Genomic DNA, 25084 nt, shown 5'->3' on the forward strand with positions numbered 1-25084 from the left:
GTTTATTGTTACCCACAAAATTAATTGTACTTGGAATAGCTGAGTAGGCATTGCAACTTGGCATTAACAATTCAGGGCTGTCAGAGATTCAATGATACTAATGAATAATAATATTGTAAAATCCATTTAAATAAATAAATAAATATCAAACAAAACAATGCCACTCAGAGGAGGACTGTTACAAGCATTTCATGTTGTTGAATTTATACCAAACTCCCTCTCACTCATGTCATAAAAAAAGAAGTTTTTTTTTACCAGATTAAGAAAATATTGTACATATTCAAGGTGTGTTATTTCTAGAAAAATTTTTTATTTTTTAACCGTTGTTTCTTGTGACCTTTTTGTTACACAAAATATATATCTTCTTGAATTCAAAAAATTAACAACCAATTTATTAAAAAACTAAAAATCTTTTTTGTTAAATTTTCCCATGCCAGAATGAGGAATGAATTGAATGTGCTTAATTAGACACACATTAACATTTATTTCAAATGTTTATTATAATTATTTACAATTTCAATATTTAATCTTATCTTTTTTACGGTTAATAATTTTACACTGACGTTTGTCATTTATTAGCCTAGGCTTTTACATTTTTACATTTTCAACTTCACAACTTATAAACTAGGTACATTAATATTTTTATCCTTAATTGGACATTTAAGAGGAAGCTACAAGCCAAAAATGTATATATTCTTGGTATACCTTATATAGTAGGCAATAGGCATTACAATCGCTTGACAAACGGAGTCTAGAAACGTTCGATTTCGAGAACAAAACTTGTTTTTATTTATTTTGTAAATAATTTCATAAGAAAGCAAAAAAGTTAGTCAAGTGAAACTGTCACAGATAATCTTAGCTATAATACTGTATTTTTTTTAAGTTGTTTCCTTTATGCTTTCATACATTTCCATTGAAAAAATATTTTATCAGTAGTTTACATTTATATTTTTTATTGAGTGATTTATTTTTTTTATTTATATTCTACTCAAACGAAACGATAGGAAAACCTTCAATTTATCTAAATCATAATTTTTGGTATTCATATTCATATTGGTACACCAATTCGTTATAAAGATTAATCAAAATACTGATTTGGCACTAAGCTTCGCCTTAATTACGCTGACTTACGTCATGCATTGGCCAAGACCTATGCGTATTGAGGTGATTTTGCACAAAAACAGCGCTATAAATTCATCCAAATATTATTATTATGATTATATTCGGGTTTTACATGAGAATTATTTTAATGTAACAATACAAAACATGAAACATATAGTATAATATTTAATTAACATATAATTTTAACATATAATTTATAATATAATTATTTTCCTTTACGATTCTGTTATTTTTTTTATTTTATCGACTGCTTTTCCAGTATTATTTTATGTTACCTTCAATTCTGTGATATCTATTTCTGATATACATTTTATCATTTCACCTCCATTTTTAATCTTATCATATTCATTATCTCGAATTATGTCTGAAACAATAATCCGCTAGTACACACGCTGGTATGTCCAAAGGAACAATTCCTGTCTCACTGAACAAGCACATTTGATAACTCCATTTAACAATATTGAAGGCATAAAAACAGTCAATTTTACGTGTCTATTATACTACGTATTCAATTTCTTTCAAATGCTTTAAACATTATAATTTTCATGGAACACTTCTCATGTCCTCTTTTTTTAAAACCAATAAACAGAATTTCGCCAGATGCAACAATAAAGTCAAAGAGATTTTATTTATACATTACATTTTTTTCTTAACAAGTACGTCAATAAGAAAACGTATTATAACTTGAACCTTTCCTTATCTGTGGTGTGTATTTACTACACATTGCTTCTAATAACTTTATAAATATAATAATTTCTGGGTTCAGATTTTAGGTATTTCTTCGTTGTACATTTAGGCACTGAATTAAAAAATAAAATTTTACATAGTTTTCAAATTCAATTAACAATCGGAGATTTTGTTAAAAATCGGAATCAAATACACCAATACAATCAACCGTGTGGCACTGCTACGCGAAGAGTGTGCGAGGAAATGACACGCTATTGATGTCCTTGAGTTGTATTTTGATTTAGACCATCGATACCTACGACCGCATAGCTGTTTGTGTGGTAGCCGCCAGCCAGTCGGTCGCGGACCGTCCTTAGATATGGACCCCTCGTACGTTTTTTTAGAATCTGCCGATGGTTTTTTCATGTTTTCAGCAATTGAATTACAATTATTATCACTTTTGATATAAAATAAAATAAACATAAGCGATTAGCTATGAATATTCATATTTTTCCGATATTAAATCTCTTATTTTGTGTATTGACTACACAGCACCGGAATGCGTGGATTTTTTTAGCACAGTAAGGGAAAGGTTAAACACAGATTTTTATTCGTCCTAAGATGGATTTTAAACGGTGACTTTCGTCACATGGATTCCAACAGGACCAAACTTAGATCTTTACATTTTTTTTACATTAGTATATTCATCCTTAATAAAAGTTGGTATCCTACCCAAGTAGTCAAACCCTTAAATTAAATATACCATTCCTGAGAGCAGCATTATTGTATTGCCTATAATAAATCCTAATTACACTTTTCTCATTGGATTAACATTATTCGAAATCAAATTTAAGAAAGTGAATTCTGATAAAAAAAAACCTTTTGCTGTAGAACCGCCCAGAACAAAATTTGCTTTTTCTTTCCTAACCGCGCTCATTAAAGAACATAAATATATATTATTAAAATAAATACCGAAAAGTCCAATTATGTCCAATTTTCCAATTATGTCCTAAATCCTGCATCTAAATTTCGTGAATAAACAATTAGTAAATGTTAATAGGAAGCTACAAGCCAAAAATGTGTATATTCTTGATATACCTTATATCTTGGGTAATAGGCATTAAAATCGATTAACAAACGGAGTCTTGAAACGTTCGATTTCAAGCAAAAAACTGTTTTTTTTTTTAAATTTATTTTGTAAATAATTTTATAAGAAAGCACAAAAGTTAATCAAGTGAAACTGTCACAAATAATCTTTGCTATAATACTGTATTTTTTAAAAGTTGTTTCCTTTATGCGTTCATACATTAATATTGAAAAAATATTTTATTAGTAGTTTACATTTTTATTTTTTACTGAGTGATTTATTTTATTTATTTATATTCTACTCAAACGAAACGATAGGAAAACCTTCAATTTATCTAAATCATAATTTTTGGTATTCATAATGTTCTATTGAGAAAATATTGTTTTTAGTAGTTTGCATTTATATTTTTTATTTGGTAATTTATATATTTATTTGTATTTTAGTCAAGAGAAGCGATATGAAAACCTTCAATTTATCTAAAGCATATTTTTTGTATTCATAATGTACACCAATTCGTTATAAAGATGAATCTAAATAGTGATTTGGCATTAAGCTTCGCATTAATCACAAATGACCTACCTACTTCAATATAGTATCTACTTCAAAAGTAGAATGCTTATTTCTAATAATAAAATTCAATAGTGTATTTCATCACCTCTCAAAAACAGTTCTTAGTTTTCGAATATTTTCAGAAATATTCCATTTATTTGAATTTTATCGCAAAGCAGAAATACTGTGACATTCTGACCGAATACGTTAGAGGCGTGAAGGATGAGACGATTTTAGTGTCAAAAATTTTCGTCTTTTTAATGAAAATATTATTGTCAAATGACGACAAAATACGTAAAACCAACAAATACAGGTAACTAGAGCATATGCAAGGAGTACATACTGTAAGAAGTACCCCAAAGAAAACGCTTAGGAATAACTTGAGGAGAGTCACCTTGTTCTGAGATATAATATGAGTGTCAAAGTTTGCAAAGAAAATTTTTCATTATCTATTTACCGATTTCTGATTATGAAGTTTAATCTCGTGTAAGGTATGGTGTGTAAACAAATTTTAAAGAAACATATTTAAATATGACGTGTATTTATCATTTTTGATCACACCTAAACGTGCGGACAGAACAATGCGCAAAAAGCCAGGGCATAAGGTTCTTACTACATTTCCCTAGTGCCATTCCAAGATAAGGCCCTGTTCTAATACAATATTTTCATTTAAACGATGGTTAACTGTTGTGTTCCCACAAAAAAGTTCTCCAAATCGTCGTGGAAGGAGATTTTAAATAATATTTTATTTCTGTTAAATCAGGGATTTATTAATACTTCGCGTATTACAATGGTGACTCGATAGTTGACATAACTAGAAGCTGGCTAAATGAGATGTGAAAACACCAAGTTTTTCTGGGAGTATTTTAACTGGTCCTGGCGACTACTGGCTACTGGCTGCCATCTTGCGGACTTCCAAACAAGCTCTATGCAATGCCCTATATGAGTGCATCTGTAAAACTCTTACTTCCCAACAACAATTTACACAAGATTATGAACCTCAACATTAGAAAATGTTAAATAGATTATAATAAATCGTCTTTACAAACTTTGACACCTTAAAACATGGTAAGGCGACGTTAGAACCATTTCCAACTAAAGTGACGAACTACACTGCGCCTTGCAAACACGATCAACTGTCAGATACAAACAAAATGGCAATTGCAAAAGGTTCAAAATGCTATGAGAATCATATAAACTAAAAGGAACTTTAAGAAAATTGATGTTAACTTCGTAATACAAGTATGTATCTACGGAAATAAAATACAGATGGCTCTGAAAGTTATTTTGGTTATAAAAATGGTTTTACATCCAAATGTAATTTTTGAAAAAAAAATCATTTAGAACCTTGTCTAAAGTGATAAAAGAATTCATAAAATAAGGTAAAATAGATAACGTTGCAAGTACATTTGCGAATGTTCCTTATAATAGACCAGCGTCATTGATGACGCTGGTAATAATCGACGCATTGATGACGCTGGTAATAAAGCTGGAATAATCATTATTCAAAATAGCTCCATGGAAATAACTCGATAAAAATTCTTTCATATGAAAGATACACTATCATTACCATTAAATTAAGTATTATGATAAAGAAAAGATTTTTATGATTACAATATCATGAAACTAAACATGTGTTCTTAGTTAAGAATTTAATGCAGGGATGGGGAACCTTTTCGCCGTGGAGGCCATTTTGTTGTTGATAGCATCAACCGCGGGCCGCACGACTTGTATAGCGTCATTTTTGTGCAAAATCACCTCAAGGGCGCTGTTCAAATATATTTTAACAATGATCTATGTTATTACTAACTCTATATATGGAGATCATAAACAAAACAATACTTACCTGGTAGGTCACTTAAGATTAACACTTAATTAACATTAACTAATTGTTTATTAGCGAAATTTATATTCAGGATTTAGGACATAATTGGAAAATTGGATATAACTGGACTTTCTCTCAGGAATAATATATTTAATTTAAGTGTATGACAACTTAAAAAGGTAAGTTTTTAGTTTAGACCTGAATTCTTTTGGAATTGTTATGGATGTTAATAATTCTGGAGGGAGTTTATTCCAAGCCTTCGGCCCATATACTCCGAAAGCGCGATCACCAAACTTAGTATTTGGCTTGCGCTTAGGTTCCATCAGTTTGCCTACAGCTGATGAGTGGGAAGAGGGCAGCAGTCCACAATGACTGATTACTGCTTATTAGGTATCAACATCCCTGATGTAGGTATGGAACTGTCAGAGGATGGATGAAAGTGGACAATAATATCTGTAGAAATAATATCTCTGAGGCATGTGTATATGGTAAAATCATGTATAAGCCGAAAAATGTCGAGATCGATAAAGAATACAAGGCTGAGCATGGACTATCTCGCTGCAGCAGCTGGTCCAGTTTCTTCACCACCTTGGATTTTTGCTGCAGAGTCTCCAATTTCTATCTTCGTCAAACGTCACAGCAATGATGCCAAGATCTGGTATCTATATGAGGATATTGTGTCAGCGCTTTATTAGCAGCAGACACATACCTGGACGGATGACGAACCTCGTGCTGGCACTGTTTGTGGACCCGGTAGACTCTCTCCCTGCAGCAGCTGGTCCAGTTTCTTCACCACCTAGGATTCTTGCTGCAGTCTCCAATTTCCATCTTCGTCGAACGTCACAGCGGTGCTGCCAAGGTCTGGTATCTATGTGTGTGGATATTGTGTCAGCGCTTTATTAGCAGCAGACACATATCTGGACGGATGACGAACCTCGTGCTGGCACTGTTTGTGGACCCGGTGGACTCTCTCCCTGCAGCAGCTGGTCCAGTTTCTTCACCACCTAGGATTCTTGCTGCAGTCTCCAATTTCCATCTTCGTCGAACGTCACAGCGGTGCTGCCAAGGTCTGGTATCTATGTGTGAGGATATTGTGTCAGCGCTTTATTAGCAGCAGACACATACCTGGACGGATGACGAACCTCGTGCTGGCACTGTTGGTGGACGCGGTGGACTCTCTCGCTACAGCAGCTTAACTTAACTTAACTTCACTTTATTTTTGTAATATTTATATTTTTTGTAGTACCTGCATCAATTGGAAACGCGTTCTGAGGTGAAATCTCACAAAAATTGGCCAATATTATTATTATTATTATGATTAAGGTTGCAAAAGGCAAGCTCAGATGGTTAGGGCATGTAGAGCGAATGAACGAATAAAGGAGTGCAAGAAGATTATATAACGTGAACTTGAATGGTAGATAAAGTTGAAATCCCCCTTGAAAGCCATGACACAATCAAGAGAACTAAATACTTGCGTCAGGCCAGGACATGACTTATGGATATGAATGAGTGTGTGCCAAGACCGAGTTGTTTGGCGTTCCGTCCTCACTGCTTACGTTTGCGAAGAAACGGCGCGATGGTTAGTAAGTTATCTCTTATATCAAGCCTTATCTAAAAGTGCCTCCCCGGCATTCAACATCTCATCTCTTCTGAATTTGTCTCCGATCATCATATAATTTTGAAATTAGCCCATGAAAACAATATTAATACATTAATTCACCTTTCCTCTCTCCATAATTTGAAGATAATTCAGAAATATTTGAATTCTGGGTTCAATTTCTACATGTGACCTTGTGTTTTTCTGTTTAAAATTTTCTTTTGAGAGTGGCTAATATTGTCATCAGTGATTTGATATAACAGTTTGAGGTTTGACTCATTAAGTTACTCAAAAATATATATATTCACCTTAGACTTGCAAAAAAGTCAACAGATGTCACAAATTAAAATAAAAATGAATACATCTATCCAAGACACTACCTAGATCTCATTTAGTTAGAACTCAATAAAAATATGCGATATTGAAAAATGAAGATAATGTTGGTAGTTCTTAATCGAAGTATGATCTGGCTTAATAATAATAATAATAATAATGTTTATTTCAGCTGGACAGAGCGGTGTGTGCAATGCTCTGCCTGCCATAAAAGTTTACATTTAAGTTAATACATAAAAATAAAATGAATAAAGATATAAATAAAAATAATAAATATAAAATCAATACATTGATGTGCACATTAGGACTTTATGGTGGCTTGAGTGAAATTCTCCATCTCCGGTGTAGAGGCGCTCCCTGCCACTGGGCAACGGCCTGGACAAGAGTGTTGTCCGATCTCTGGTAGCGCTGACTCGTCCCGGCTATTCTGTGGCGCATCAAAGCAGCGAACCCATGCACCCTTCCTTCGGTGAACATCTGTGAGGCGCTGCATCGCCAGGGGAGGCCAAATAGGGCTCTGTATGCGTGGTTGTACTGTACTCGGAGTGTGTTCATGACGCCTTGTGTGTATGTCGTCCATAGCTCGCTAGTGTAGAAGCTCATACAATATGTTTGGAAAAGTTGCTTCTTCACCCGAGGACTGCATTTGTTGAATCTCCTGGCAAGCATGTTAGCTCTCACACTCAGTACTCTTCTTTGACGTTCTATGTCTTTTTTATCATTTAGGTCATCGGTGATGACATGCCCCAAATATTTGATTTCGCTGCAAATTGTCAGGTTGGCCCCGCCGAGACGTATGGGTGGAATGACAGTGGGACCAGTATTTGCTTTAAATATCAGCAGTATAATAAAATTTTAAATTAATATAACCGAAGGAAATAGGATCGAATTAGCTCAGTCCTAAAGAAAGTGGTAAAGTCCTTGGTTTAATTCCTAGATGCGACGGTATCTTTGTCTGTTTGTTCTGTATGAAATATTCGTTTGAGAGTCGCTTATATTGATTTCAATGAATATTACAATTTGAGGTTATACTCATTAAGTTAATCAAAAACTTTGGTATTATTTTAAATAAGTTTTTTAACCTTCCAATCACGTTTGTTACCCCTGTATCTAATATCTAACACGATAAGGGGAATTGATTAAATTTGAATAATTCATTTATTTTCTACGCTTATATTAGTATATATGTATTGTTCGTAGGCTACTGTTTCGTAGAAATTCACGTGTGACAAAGTCATTAAATGGCGATTCGGCGCCATATTGTTTTTTTTTGACATTTAAAGTTGCTGAAAGAATTACATTCAATGGCAAAGCAGTTCCAATTTTGAAAATGACAATTAAACTTAATTTCAGTTGAAAATACTGTATCATGGTAGGTAGTTTATTACTTGTCTAAATTTATTATTTAAACAGCAGTTCCAATTTTGAAAGTGACACTTAATTCAAACAGAGCTTCACGGACAGACACACAACTGATGTAAGTATTTTTGTACGTAAATACGTTGTGTTTTTAGATCAGTTGTGTATTTTCTGTTTCAGTCCGTATTTGGTGTTATTTATTTTCAAATTCTGATCTCCATGTGAACTTTTTAATGAATTTTAATGGGAGTGAGATTTTGTTGTAGAATTTTTTTTAACCATATGTTGTATTTGTGGTTGTTTGTTGGAATTGTTTTTGACATTGATATCTAGTGTTTCTAATCTAGGCTTGTTTGTTTTTATTTATTGTCTTTTGTGTTGGATTTAACGATTGTAAACGCGTTATGTTTTATAATAGAGTTGTTTATCTTTCATGATTTTAAAATTGTTCGAAATTGCCACATATGACGATTATGTGTTATACCTATAAGTTAAAAAACGATAACGTTGTCTTTATTAATTTTGATTGGTTTTCACGATTGCTTTGTAATTTATCAAATAGATATATTGGTTACCAGACGGAGGAAGTGCAAAACTACACAGTAACCCAATAAACATAGGTGAGTTTAAAAAATAAACCAAACGTTTAGTTAAAAAATGAATTAACGAATTATTTCTTAAAATCAAATCTCAACTTTTGACATGATGAACTTAAGACACGTTTTAGTAAATAAGATAAATGACACAGGTACCTACTTAAATAACTTCAATTACATTACTACCACGTATTTTCCAGTGTTTGAACAACGTTAAGTGTCCTGTTGATATGTATTTATTTGCTAAAGCGGAGAGGCTGTACGGTAGTTCCCGTGACCACTCTGGCCATGGGCCCATTTTGCTATATCCCAATTCACCTCACTACTTAGAGTTTGTTTCCAGGTGCCATGAGAGTCCCTGCTTCCGGCGTATGGATCCCCTGGAGGATTCTGTTACGTTTAGGCTTCTCCCATTGGAAGTCTCCCTTTGTTTTGGTTCCTATAAAGCCCTGGTCGGAGCTATTCGAGAACAATTTAAAGCCGCGGGTAATGGGGAAGATGTACGAAAAACGCCAAAATTTACTTAAATTTTTAAATGACATATCCCATTCCGTGTCATCAATTACCCAAAATAATCATAAGCCATTATAACTGCATTAACAACACATATAATCGTTTATTATGCACCACTTTGCTTACAAATCTTTTCAAAAGTTTGTCATACAAGATAGCTGTCAGGCAATTTCATCTCACCTAGATTTGGCTTAAATAAAACTCATACAAATTCGCAATAATACTCTGTTCAGGACTTTTTAAGTCCACGCTCAAGAGGGAAGAGTCCACGTAGGCGATCTAAGCTCTTCTCTCCACTCCCATTAGGTTACCAAAAGGCCCATAGTTCTTGTTGTTGTTTGAGTTGTCCAATTTTGGCCAAACAGGAGTCTAGGGAAAAATAAGGTCCACCGCAACAGAGTGCTGGGTAAATACTAAATACTGGGAGATGCGACCCTGTTTCACGTAGGCACCATTCATGCAACTGTTCCCCAGTGTCATTCAGCCATTAGGATTGCTTTTATTGTGAGACTTAATAAAAATCTACGTGTTTCTTTGCCAATCGCTCTTAGAGTACTGTATGATCAGATGGGGCAGTGCAAATAACTATTTCCTAAAATCATCAATGAAAACCCAAAAAGCAGTAATGAAAATTATTCTCAAAGTCCTTGTAAGAACGAAACCTTCAACACACTTAACTTTATGTAACTTAAAAACAAAAGGAATAACAACAAAAACGTACAATAAAAACACTAGATCTCAGGGACAAAAACATATTCAACAAGCAAATAAAAATACAACATTTGGGTACAAAAGCTTCTTGTACTATGGTACTAAACTGTACAGCAAAATCCCACTCTCATTCAAAACTCAACATATTTTAACATTTAAATCTCAAATAAAAGGCTTGTTACGAAACATAGGGAGATCAGAATTAGATTATATACTGACACCAAATACAGACTGAAACTGAAACCACTCAACTGAACAAAAATATCCTCGTAACATCTTCTAAAAGCCCAAAAAATGGTAATACGTGTCATTAACAAGCGACCGACAAGATACCCCTCCACTCGACTCCTCATAGAGTATAAGGTCTTAAAATACATTTCCTGTTCGCTAATACATTTCCTGTTCAAATATAAAAACAAAACTGTTTTACAACACAACTACACCAACAGAACAATAACCAACGGTCACTACAAAGTACCTTTACTACATACCACGTCAGCTCAAAAACAATTTTTCTTCCTAGCTCCTAAAATCTTTAACCTTATCCCTGAAAACCTAAAAACCATGAGTCAACCCCATTCCTTTAAAAAACAAATTACGAAATGGATCCTTTCACACGGAATACATTACAACTACAATACCCATTCATTCTACACTCTATCAATTTAATCACCTTTCAGACAAAACATAATATATCCTTATTCCCTAACTTAGCGGAATAGTATGTACATAATTAATTACTGTGATCTATTTACTAATAATTTCTCAAAGTTTTCATCTTCTGATAATTCTCTAACTTCTCCATCCTCTTCTTGCAACCCAAACTAGCTATACATCATTTTTCTTTTTTATATTATAGTAGTGTATAGATTCTATGTCCGCAAACTGTAAAATTCACCCGCCATAACACAGGGTCATCCCTAGCATGGAGGGTGAAATATAACAAAAACCACATGTACTGTCCAAATCAATAAAAAAAATTAGTTAATATATTTATAATAATTTATAAAAATTCCATTTAATATGTTTATTATAATTTTTTTGTAAAACGTAGATGAAATCTTCTGCACGGGAGATCCCAGTGAAGAAATCATAATTTCTATTCGTTACAAAAAAGGAAGAAATAACACATGTTTTATTATTATATTTGTAGGTCATGTTTCAACTTCCTGAGCGATTGGTTCGTCACACTTCCTGCACTTGTCATTTTTGATGACAGAAGGCAAATAAAAATTTCACAACTTACAAGAAAAACACGTGAGTAACTAATTTGTCATACACGATTTATCATATTTAAACACTCTGAATGTCTTGTTTAATTTTTTCTCCATTTCTTTTTTTTATTTGTTTTAATATTTTTATTTATTTGTCTTTTATGCGCCCGTAGGGCTTTTATATTGGGTACAAATGAATACATTTTTTATACACAAACATTAAAATAAAAATATATTATTTCTCAGATTATTGAAGGAGAAGATAATACAAATAAATCAACACCAAACATGGAACAGAACAAGACACAGAAGAATAAGATGACGGTCACAACTAGGAATCTTATTATCTTTTGAATTTGGTGAGTATCACTGGTTGTTCGTGAATTATTACTTGACTAGCTGATGTGTACCCGGCATTGCTATTACTATTTTCCATACGCATAATGTGTATTTTATATACATGATTAACCTTCTGGAAAAAAACCTTTAAGTGATAGTGAAAACCCTATCGAAATTCTTTGCGTAGCTTAGAAGAACTAAGCACACAAACAGACATACGCGGATGGCGACATAATAAACGTATAGTTAAAATCAACAAATTAAAAATGATTATTACTTGATTTTGCATTAAAACAAAGGGAGACTTCCAATGGGAGAGTCCTTACCGTAACATGATCCTCCAGGATCGAAATCATTTCCAGCCTATCAAATTTGGATATAAGCATAGACATATGAATATTAGTAGACCTGCCCTAAGTGATTAAAAGCGTATTATCCCCACTCCCCATACCGGTTCCATTGGAGCCGGCTGGGCTCGCGTATGGCCTCAAGTGAAATTTGAAAACGTGACGTCATCATTCTTGTGCGAACTATGGTCGAGGCATCATCGGTTCATTTTACGAAATAACACGGCAAAATGTTGACTTGTACTATGAAAACTTGTAAAAATAGATGTGAAAAAGAGAATAAACCCAATTGTCGTATTACATTCCATATATAAGCATTATTTTACTTTATTTTAAGCATATTCACATCGTATAATATGAATCAGTTGTTACTATCACATCGAGAAACGTCTGGACGCGAAACACAAAGCTGGTTGGTTACTGGGAAGTAAATTATGAACATTTATAAAAGTGTCTTAACTAAATACTTAAACGAAATATTCGACTCTGAAAATAGAACCAAATTTTTTTGCCGAATTTGGACTTCGCAAATTTGTTCATAACGTGGCGAGTAATTTGCGCTCCCATGTAAAAATGTCTATTCATTCCAAAGCAGATTTTACTTTTAAGAAGTAAATGGTGATATTATAATTCGAGATGCCTTTTTACTGTCAGATTGATTTATTGACGAATCACAATCAGTCTTACGCCCTTCGTTCTTCAACAGTTGATTTTACCCCTCGCCATTATCTTCTCGTCTATTAATTCCTATGTCTGTGGATATAAGTCGTGAAATTGCCTTCTGCAGATGGATATATTTATGCATTTGATATATATACTGGGAAAATGAGAGTGCCGTCAAATACTAATAATTTGGGTATGGGAGGCAACGTTGTAAAGGATCTTCTGAAAAGTGTAGACACTTCAGAAAATCATATTTTTTATTTCGATAACTGATTTACATCGATCCCACTTTTAAAATATCTAAGTGATTCTTTGTTTTTCGTTACTGGTACCTACTATAAGAGAAAATCGACTAAAGAACATTGGTATTTTAAAATCGACCAAACAAATGAATAAATTACAATGAGGGGAATATGATTATAGATTCGAAAAAAACAATGAGATACCTGTTTTTCGATGGAAAGATATTGCTATAAATGAGGGTCCTTTTAATTAAACACCGTTATTGAGAGCAACTGAATAACTTTATTTTACAATAAATATTTACTATCACATGATATGACAAGGCACTTTTTACAGTAAATATTCTGGATACAGGCTAGTTCCTGTGGTTCTTTAGGAAAGGTGAAACCTTTAATCGTTTTTGAGCAAGAGCGAGTTTTTAAGGAAACCCAACCTTTTATATGACAAAAGACTGTAAAACAGGAATTGTCTTTGCCGACACAATTTAATCACAAACAAATAGCAGAGGCGAGAACCTTTCATAAACAATATAATCTAACCTTAATATGTGTCACTAGTGGTACATAATTACTCTGAAAATTATACAGTAGTTACAATAGCATCTAATTTTGATAAAATAGAGTCAATTAAAAACGTATCTAGGTATTTAAATATTAAAAAAGGATATATAAATGTCACTCAACCCAGCGCTCTTACCCTCTACAATTGTTTTATGGGAGGAGTTGATTTAGCGAGTAATTTTGTTTCGAACTATAGAATAAGGGTTCGTGGTAAAATGTGGTGTTGGGCCATATTCTCCAACTTCTGTGATGTGGCACTTTGTAATGCATGGAAATTATATCAAATGGTTCATCCACAAGAAAATATGAGCCTTTTGAATTTTAGAAGAAGTGTTGCCACCGCCCTCATGAAGTCGTTAAAAGTACCTTCTTCTTCTATTGGCAGACCAAGTAGATTTGCGACAGCATCAAGGTCAAGTATAACAGGGAGTAGTCATTTTTTAAATAAAGGAGAAAATAGAAAGAGATTATATGTCATTCACAAACATATTATATGTGTCCAGAGTGTAATGTGGCATTGCACCAAAAATGTAACGAAATTTACCATACCGGAAAATAATGTTTATTGTAATATTTGTGGATGCTAGTTTATTATTATGTCTTTTGGAATGATGCACTTTCCTACTTATTTTTTAAATTTTTTTTTAATTTAATTTTTTTTTTTTTTAATTTTAAAAAGATAGTCAAACATTCCCAGGTTACGAATAACCCAACAATGTTTGAAAATATCCTACTACCACCACAGAAAGCCGAAAATGTTGCTTGTGTTGTGATGGAGGACTTAGCCAGCCGAGGAATCGAACACGCGACGCTCGGGTGAGACCCAAGCGCTATGCCCACTCAACCACTGACCGGTCGAAAATAAAATAATATCTAAAATAATATCTTAAAACGATATATTTAATTTTAGTTACTGCTAGTAATATGATTTAAAAATGAATACAAAAAATCCACTTTCAAATAAACGTGTTTTGTTTCATACATTTACTTTTTACCCCCTTATTTCGCTGACGTTGTGAAAACGCAACATCTCAAATTTTTGTAAGTATAAGTTTTTACATTTTTTAAAAAAAAATTATTTTCTAATTGGGTATTTATATACAACATATCAAAATTCATCCAATTCTGGTAACGGGAAGAGATAGCTGTTAAATATGGGTTGAGCCGTTAGATATCTTTCAATAACAGATAAGATAATGGTAGTACCTATTCCAGAAGTAAGAAAACTTTATTTTTGAGAATTTAGTCACAAATAATGATATATTTTATAACCTTAACGGGAATAGTTGTTATGTGATTTTTGTTGTATTTTTCATTGCAAAGTCTAAAAAGGCGTTAATGAATAGTACAGTCCCAACATAATAATGGTTTTTCTCTTCTGTATACAAGAAAATGGAATTTTTTTATTTATTTATTTATTAACCTTGATTTCTTGAATAACGCAGGCATATTCTAGGTTAAGGCGAACCAACGAACAGTAAAGAGTTTTTAGGGTGATAGTATTATTAAAGTCACAGGCGAAAGTAAGAAATTTACTTAACATGTTGTTAATGTGATCACGAAAAGACAGCTTCTAATCTAAAGTGACATCAAGCTTCTTAATAAACAGATTACTTAATGAACAGTAGAGAAGCAAAGATTATGTAGTCTGAAATCAAAAATAATTGGTCTCATAAAAATGATTAAAAATGATATAATTTTGCATTTGTCAATATATCATTAAATTAAACAATTAAAAAGAAAACAATTTTGGAAAACAAACATAAGTAATGTGAGGATCTTATGATCGTCTGCGGCAAGTCAAAAGCCCGTGTGAGAAAAAACACCAAAGATATCATTAATAAATAAGTTTAAAAAAAGTGGAGGTGGATGAGATCCTTGGGGTACGCCAGACGTTACATCAATGTTAATAGATTGAAAGTTATTTATTTTAACTCTTTGCTTTCTTTCTCTCAAGTAAGACTTAAAGAAGGATAATAATGGATTTCTTATACCGTTGGCATGTAGTTTGGCCATAAGGATTGATTGGTTAACTTTATCAAAGGTTTTAGAAAAGTCTATGTAAATAATATCTGCAAGAGAGTTGTCTTCAAGAGACTTCTTTGACAATGGTATTAGTAAAGGAAAGTAAATTAGTTGTGGTAGATTTAGCAGATCTAAAACTTGTTTCCTGATTTGAAAATAGGTCTGATATAAGAAAATTTCCAAGAGTCAGGAAATATTCCAGACGAATGAGTTATATAAAAAACAGATTGGCTTGGAAATAATAATTTACATTCTTTTAACAATATTTGAGGAATACCATCAGGACCAGTTCATGTTTTGCTGGAGAGGTTCTTTGAGGAATTGAATACATCTATAAGTGTGATTTGATAATTATTTAAGTCAATAGTATTAGCATAGTTGAGTGGAGGGATGGTGCACGGGGTATCAGAATAGACAGACTAGAAGTGTTTAGCAAAAAGGTTAGCAATGTCAAGACCGTCGGTAGAATGATTTTCATTAAGGAACAAACTAGAAGGGAGATCATTATCAATACGTTTTTGTTTAACAAACTTCCAGAATTCTTTAGGGTTAAGAAAATGTTTTTTTTAAATAATCTAATATTTTTTACATTAATTACTTATTCTTAGGGCAAAAATTATATATACTCATACTTTTTATTACTAGCTATAATTTTAGAGCAATTTACAGAGACATGAACTCAACTGTGCTCAGAACATACTGACTTTTTGCACTTATAGCACACTAATTTCGACATTCTCTTTTTTGTAGGAGCAAAAAGTGCAGTATTTACGTGTTTTGGGCTCCGGTTCTCCTGCCTCAAATTCCTTACCTGTATCAGTAAGTTTTACGAAAATTTGGCTTATATTATTTATGAATAAAATAAAATTATAAAATTAAAAATAAAATTATTAATTATAGAATCGACAGCCCTGAAATTCTTGCCACAATAAAATTATTTGTACCTTCCAAAAATACGAGACAAAATTCCACCTTTTTCTGTAACAATTTCAAATCTAATTATCATGCGCACATATCGTTAAATCGAATACAAAATTTTGGTAATAAATTTGGTAATGTTGTTGATATATTTAGAGATTCCGTAGCAGTGCTCAAACGAAATCTACATAAACACTTTGCTGAAATGTATGACTTCTCCACTCCATAGTAAAAAAACCATTTTTTAGCTTCTGTTTTTTCACTCTTTTCTTTTATGACTTTTTAACTTTAATATATATGTTTTAACTTTACAAATTAATATTGTAATTTAAATAACAATTCGAATATGATTTTAAGTCCCTATAAATGCTGATTAATTTCAATCCATTTATTTTTCTAAGTAAGTAAAAAAAGAAAAAAAAAACTGTTCTCCATAATGGTATTCTGTATTATTTGTAAAACATTTATGTACTACATATATAATAACTATTTTATTTATATATGTACGTAAACTTTTCAATGTCACATAGTTAATGTAATAACACTAATAACAATGTATGTAAAAGCCCAATGGGCGTTTAAATAAATAAATAAATATTATCTCGAAAAGATCTATTCAAAGTCGGAGCTTCAAGTTTCATCTCCATCCAAGGCTTGACCGAATCTGTGCTGAGTTTCTTAATGAATTCTCTTCTGTTCAAGGATGTCTGATTGTTCTCGATCGTGTTGTGGCCATAAATTACAGCCGAATTGATAAAAGCCATGTTAAAGATGCCGTAGAATACAGCTATTGACCATCTACTACTTTTGCGGCTGCACGACATTGAGGAGTACATTTGATCAAATTAATCTACTCCTCCTTTTGTTTGGTTGAAGAAATAAATCTTGACTGGTTTGCTACTTGAATTATTAATGATTTAATTTTTATCACAAGAGGGTAAATGGTAAACCATCAAGTGTCAGAGGGCCATCAAAAGAAAACGTAGAACTGTCAACAGGGCGAGATCTCGAGTTCTTCGATTATTCAAGGATTTCCCGTTTATTTGATCGAATAGTGCCCACTAGAGTTAATTTGTAATTTGAGCTGGTCCTCGAGAGGTGTGGACTATATTCATGGCTGAAGTTCTATGTGATGATTGACCCTTATTAGTTGACTTAGCTTAGTGACACAGGTAACGAGGAGCTATCTTTAACCGTTAGAAAAAGAAAGAGAATTTTAGATTGCGTGTACGCATCGCAGGAGTAGAAAAGCTTCTAGAGTAAATGAACTAATTGCATTCACCGGCTGCTGCTCGTCAATCAACAATAACAAATGCAATGAATTGACCGATAAGTGTAAAACCGCATGATATATTATTTTATGGGCATGATTGTCTGAATAGGAAAGCTTTCAGAGTAAAATCATTCAATGACAGGCCTATTTTTAATGTGTTTCATAATAACATTAATTTGAAATGCTTTCCGATCTTTTTGTAATACCAAACACGTTGGATAAAGCAGAAGTAACTCGAGAGTGCGCGCTTTTGTCCAACATCCAGTCTCCTTTATTCAATATCCAACATGAACAGGAAACTAAAAGCCAAAAATGTGTATATTCTTGGTATACCTTATATTGTTGGTAATAGGCATGAAAATCACTTGACAAACGGAGTCTAGAGGCGTTCGTTTTCAAGTACAAAACTTGTTTTTATCTATTTTGTAAATAATTTTATAAGAAACCAAAAAAGTAAATCAAGTAAAACTGTCACAGATAATCTTAGCTATAATACTGTATTTTTTAAAGTTGTTTCCTTTACGCGTTCATACATTTCTATTGACAAAATGTTTTTTTTTTAATATTTTTTATTGAGTAATTTATTTTTTTATTTGTAATCTACTCAAGCGAAACGATAGGAAGACCTTCAATTTATCTAAAGCATATTTTTGTGTATTCGTAATGTACACCAATTCGTTATAAACATTAATCAAAATAGTGATTTAGCATTAAGCTTCATCTTAAAAAACAATAATTCATCCTTTTGTCCAATATCCAAATCAATAACGTAATTTTAAACATTTAGAACCTATTTCACTTAAAAATAATAATTTCTATCCCTTTAAATCATTTTAGTAGTATTATAATTAAGCTAATTTCATTTTATATGGGGTTTTCGTAAAAAAAACATTAATTAACTGAGTGACTCTGTGATTGTGAAAAGGTTGTCGAGAACGATTCGAATGAAAATAGGGCTTCGATACTTTCGTGTTTTTTTCATGTCTTTTCACGAGTTATGTGCTCGTCTACGGAAGTGTATTTAGCTGTATGAGATTTTTATTTCTTTTTGAGTATTTTTTGTACGTAATGTTTCTTAATTGAGTGCGAAAAATAATGGCCGATTGTCCGGGCAGCGGTGGTAAGAATTTAAAAAAAATATTTTATTAGACCTGGATAACCAATTATTTTAAGCATATTTATACTTGCCTGAATTATCAATACATTTTTATTTTTATTTTTTTTATTTAGTTATAAAAAAATTACACTTTAAACCTTTTAAAAACTTATTTCTATTACATTAAGGATACTTTCCAGTACATCTAAAACTCATTCTTTATAATATTTAGGCATAACCCACGAAAAGCAGTAATTCAATAAAAATCTTAAATCTTTTAAAATAGAGATTATTTTTGGTTCCCGACAAATTTGTTTTTGGAAGTCTAAAATCTCCACAGCTTCTCGTGGGGTAGCCATGTATTCAGAAATGAAAATTAACATTCTTCAACACGTATTTCGGGAGCATTTTATTTTTTAGCTTAAATATAAATATTAGGGTATTGAAAATTATTCGTTGTCTCATACTTAACATTCCTAGTTTTTTCTGCATAATAATTATCTTAGAATACCTACTACAATTCAATACTGCTCGCAAACCCTGAATTATTTGCAATTTCTTTATCTGTGTTTGATTTCACAAGAACATAAAACTAGATCAGTAATTTAAATGAGATGCTACTATACTATTATAAACTAATTTACTTGTATTTAAATCTAATTTGTTACTTATTCATCTTAAAAAAGAGTAGATTGAGATCTTTGAGTAGATTGTCTATTATAATGCCCAAGTATTTGATTTCCTCTAATTCCTCTATTTCTTCGTTGTCTATGATAATTTTACCGAGTCCGTTGAATTTTTTACCTATTACCATTTATTTAGTTTTAATTTGTTTATCTTTAACCACATAGATATTTGATCTAGTTCCTGTAATTTCCTATTAAATTAGCTTGATATAACAGTATTTTAAGCACTGCATTATATCGTTGATGTAGTAATTCACTTTTTCGACTTATTTTTCCTATAAATGAATGAAATTATTTTTAATTTTTTGATACAAAATAATATCTACTGTTTGCTCATTAAGTGAAGAATTCTAACGTATTTTTATATTTGTCTATCAATACACGTTTGTGACAAAATAATTATCTTCTTCGTGTTATTTAAGGTTTCTTTTCGCTCGTCATATTTAATATTAACGACTGTAATATAATAACTCAAAAATACACGCTGAAAGCGAGTTCACTTGCTTAAGCCCGTTAATCCCAAAGGGATGATCTATACAAAAACGTTTTACGCGCCTAACAATTGCTTCCCGTGTCACAACATCTATGCATTTGACGAAATAATTGCTGGCTAGAATATTTTCATAGGAAGTAACTACAGGATTTTTAGAATCGATCAAGTTTAGTTTAATGTCCCGAAATAACAAACATTTTCGCGTGGGCCTATGAAATGCATCAAAATATGTTCTATATCCCTGGTAAACGATTGTTTGCTAAGATTTGGCGGTCGATATATTGCTAAAATAACATTTTGAAAACAATAAGATTCGAGAAGTTTTTGTTTAAATACCAGATTATTTTTGCAATGCCCCTACCTGATTTGTTAGTACCAGACCGAGAACCGCGGGACAAATGATAATCCCTAGTCAATACAAATACGGCACAACACCATTACACATACGCGATTAAATGTTTTTACAAACTCCATAAAGAAATACAAGCTGAAAAAATTTGACAATTTTAAGAATAAACTTAACATAAAGATACTGTAGCTAAAACTAATTTTGCTTGTGTGGTATATTATTGTGTAAAAAATAAGTGTTAAAAATATATGCAAATACACAGGAATTTTCTTTTAAATTTTTTTTCTGTAAAATATATTTTTTATTTTAGCATACGTTTATGATTCTATATATATTTTGTACACATGTTTATAATTCTAAAAATTATATATACGGTAGTATTCCAAACATTATGTATTCTTAAAACTTAAGACTACACTCCCTCCCTAAACACGAGTTATTCTCAATTAGGGATGTATTTATTAACAAATTGGAGCATATGTTATGTATTTACCTTTATGAAGATCATCTGAAATAACACACTGTTTTACATCGTTATTGAACGATTGGTATACTTTGTTATTACTTGGTAATTTTCTAAATGTTAACCCTCTGTCTCTCGTACAGTTACTGATGATCTTACTTACTTCTATCAATAAATGTAGTATTTGTTATCACTTTGTTAATAAAAAATGCAACTGAATTCAATTCACAGAATTCAAAAAACCAAATTCACAGAAGCGAATCGAATTCAAATAATTGACAGAATTCGAGAAATGAAAAAAAAGGATTCAATTCAAAGATTTAATTGAAATCTAAGGACGGGTTGTTTCGGAGAATTTGAACAATTCATCAAATTTTAAAGTTCATTTTCAAGTTCTGAGAAATTTTTTCAAGTTCTGTTTTTTTTTTCAGTTTTGTCAAGCAACTAGCCTACAATAATATAATAACAGAACTCGAATAGAACTTTCACAGAACCCGAAAATGAACGTTGAAATTTGATGAATTGTTCAAATTCTCCGAAACAACCCGTCCTAAATCTAAAGAACAGAAATCTAAATTCTAAGAATTGATTTCGAATATGCAATTCAACTAGGCACTCAAAAGTTTCATGTTTCTGATGAGGAAATTACAAATGTTTTATTTTGTGACATAATTCTGCAACAAATTTTCTCTTTAATTTTAGGTGTAGAATATATCAACACCAGCGGAGCATCCAAGGAAGATGCATCGGAGGAAGATATATTATGCCTCTCCGAGCTTGACCTTCGACGAGAAGATCATCGTAAGCTGACCCTTGAGCGGTTCCCCATTAAAAAAGAAGAAGACGATATAAAACGAGCTGCTCGCGACGGAGTCTACTACAATTTGAATGGTAAGAACCTGCGTTGCGCTTTTTGCGAAATAGAATTCCGAGACTGGGAAGAAACTCACCAACTTGCAGAGCACAAGACAAATTGCCCTAAAGCTTTACAGCAACCAGTTGGGAACGTGCCATCAATCAGTGACAAAGAAAAAGAATTATACGAAAAAAAGAGACCAGCAAACTCTTTCTACACTTCTAAAGTAGCTCGCCGGCATTCATTCAGGACCTGGCCGAAACGTATGAAACAGACACCGGAAGACCTCGCAGAAGCTGGGTTCTACCACGTCAAGACTGGCGACAAAACAATTTGCTTCTTCTGCGGTGGTGGGGTGTCCAACTGGGAAGACGAAGATGATCCATGGGAAGAGCATGCGCGTTGGTTCAACAATTGTCCATATCTTAACTACAAGAAAGGAGGAGAATTTGTAAAAAAGGTAATGAAGAAATACTATCCACCAAGGAAATCTCTCTTTAATCCGCAGTGGTCTTCAGGAAGTGAGGAGACAAACAGCATCAAAGAAAAACTTATGGAAGTAGATACAGAAGCAGAGGTTAACGAACACATATGCAAAATTTGTAACAATGCTAATGCTAACGTTATCTTTGTGCCTTGTGGTCATTGCCTGGTTTGCAAGGACTGCGGTTTAAAAATGTCAATGTGTCTTATTTGTCGACAACCAATTGAGTCGCTATTAAAAATTATATACGACTAAACTATTATTAGTCACTTGGGGGTAAGTGCGTCTATTACGCGATATTTTACATTATTGAGGTTAGGGACTTACGTTACCTATAGTGCTTATGTAGGTACGTTATGACTTCTGTGTAATATAAGAGAAATTATATTCAGAGGCTTATATATTTTGGGTAGATATTTAAAGAAATGTCTCATTGAAATCTTTCGATTTTGACTCGCGTTTCCCCACATCACTAAATGCAACAGGGTCCATTATGGCGTGAGCAGCATTTCTGTAGCTCTTAGATTATTGTGTAGCCCTATTTGGAGTTGATTTAGGTTGGATCGGGTCAAATTCTCCATTAGTGATCAACAGTTTTTCGTTATACGTCATCAACGAACGTCGTCTCGAGAAATTTGTCGAATGTTTTATTTATACGTATTCTTGAACGTCGAAGGGGAGAAAAGATGGTTATATTAGCGGCCCTGTGAATATTGTCTCCATTTCTCGATGTTGCTGTAAGTCTGAAATGCCAAAAACAAAAGGTCACCGCGTTATTTTTGTACTCTCCTTAATTTCGATATGTAGAGATGAAGAACGGGATGGGGGTATTATGAACGGAGGCACAATGACAACCAGCCGACGCACCAAGCCTTTGTTGAGCCTAAAATTTCTGACAAAGTCTTCGTTTGTCAAATTAGCGAAAGAATCGAGCCTCTCGCGAAACCTTCTTGTTGGTCTCAAAGCTGATGTTTCAGAATATAGAGATTGTGTATTACATTTCACATCACCGATAAATTAGCCATTTTATGGCACCCTAAAACAACTTTGTAAAAATATACGATGTTTGTCCTTCGAAGAGCGCACGGGAAACTATCTTAGGTTAGGTCAAGTTATGGCGTCAAAGTATGTATTTTTAGTTTTTGGTTTATTTTAACACTGCTATTTAACTCTTCCTTAATTGATTGAACATGATCTGGGAAGAGTAGTTTTTTTTAACAATCGAATAGAAATTTAATACAATTCTTAGATTATCTTTGTTAGTTAAGGTCCTTGACGGAACATAATACACGTATTTATCAAAACTGATTAATGAAAGTTGAGTAGTATGTAATTTTTAAATCGAGCCACCAAAGCTGAAAATTCTAACTTAGCCCTTATTAGGGGCCAAATTAAAATTATTCTGAGCTTAATATATAATTAATTCTTCATAATAATATTTTCCTAGCATAGATACGTAATAAATACTCTTAATTGATGACGAAAGTCTTTTATTATACAAAATTTAACATGAATTCATTGATTCGCACGCAAAAGAAAGCGTAACGCCGCGTGCAAATATTCGCAATACAACATGCAATGCAACAAAGGTTGCAACAAATTACCAAAGTGTTTTGAACGTTTTGTAACTACGGAAATTTTTGTTTGTATATTTTTATTTTATATATTAACGCCATTTTAGGTGCTTTTTTATAGGAATAGTAAAACTTATACATAACTGAAGTGACCAACTTGTTGTAATTGTTTAGTGATAAATTGAAGATGTCCTCGTCAGAGGATTCGTCATAATTACATTACTGTTTATATACATTTCTAGATAAGTACTTACCAAGATAAACCGGTTTAAAAGAAAAATAAAGATATAAAATAATTTTGTAGAAATATTTTATTTTTAATATTTTTATTTCTATTTTCTTCAAACAATCTTTATTTTTATTTCTTATATGTTTTCTATTATAATATACATTGTTTTACAATAATAATTTGTCCCTTTTGTTTTATTATTTGTTCTACACATTATTATTTTGTTATTCTTACATAAATCATGCTTGAGCCTAGAATGTTAGTTGAGAAAATCAGAAAAATTGTAATCTTTTAAAATTTATAAATAAATAAAAATAATATCGTTTAGTTCACAGTTCTAACCACGAAGGTAAGGAAGACGCAACGATTTCAATGCTCCATTAGCTGTTCCTATTAGCGAACAAATTACTTTGTGGGTAGTAACTGTTTGTTCCCAATAGAGAACAAATTAGCCTGAAGAGTTAAGTGATATTAATCAGTATTATTATATCCTCATTTTACGTATTGCAGAGTTTACATATATATTAAAGATTGTTGAGTCTGAAGATGGTCATGATAGGCTGGAATCAGTAACGGTCAATGAATAAAAAAAATAATTAAATTGTTTCGATAGATATATCATAAAAAATGCATAATATTGTAAACATTATTTTAAGTAATTATATGTTTTTATTATTATCAGAGTCTAACCCATTTTAACACATAATTATTTTTATATGAAACTGCAACAAGAGTCCCAGCTTCCCGAAGTCACCGGAATTACGCCATCTTCAGCATGAAAATGGGGGAAAGGAGACGGAGAAGAGATAGGTTGGTAATTAGGTATACGAAAGATGTACGGAGAAAATAATATTTAATATTGCTAATTTATTAAGAATCTCTAAAAAGATCCGGTTGAAAACGAGATTGCAGGC

The 25084-nt window shown here is 32.2% G+C and overlaps 1 protein-coding gene across 1 annotated transcript; it reads left to right on the forward strand.

Annotated features, from left to right (window-relative positions):
* The first annotated feature begins 9364 nt into the window (after positions 1–9364).
* LOC149416129 (baculoviral IAP repeat-containing protein 7-B-like) lies at positions 9365–24221 on the forward strand. Its single transcript, XM_089641878.1, has 3 exons — positions 9365–9620; positions 11908–11931; positions 21730–24221. The coding sequence occupies exons 1-3, from the start codon at positions 9365–9367 to the stop codon at positions 22620–22622; spliced, it is 1173 nt and encodes a 390-aa protein (XP_089498004.1). The 3' UTR covers positions 22623–24221.
* The last annotated feature ends 863 nt before the right edge of the window (positions 24222–25084 follow it).

The sequence above is a fragment of the Hesperophylax consimilis genome, chromosome 17 (genome assembly GCF_061612785.1).
Source record: "Hesperophylax consimilis isolate HC1 chromosome 17, BYU_Hcon_1.0, whole genome shotgun sequence".
NCBI lineage: Eukaryota > Metazoa > Arthropoda > Insecta > Trichoptera > Limnephilidae > Hesperophylax > Hesperophylax consimilis.

Excerpts from the sequence above, each read along its gene's own strand:
- LOC149416129 (XM_089641878.1), top strand. The coding sequence starts at position 9,365 with ATGTATTTATTTGCTAAAGCGGAGAGGCTGTACGGTAGTTCCCGTGAC. Across the intron at positions 9,621-11,907 it reads AGAACAATTTAAAGCCGCGG|GAATCTTATTATCTTTTGAA; the intron begins GTAATGGGGAAG and ends GGTCACAACTAG. Across the intron at positions 11,932-21,729 it reads CTTATTATCTTTTGAATTTG|GTGTAGAATATATCAACACC; the intron begins GTGAGTATCACT and ends CTTTAATTTTAG.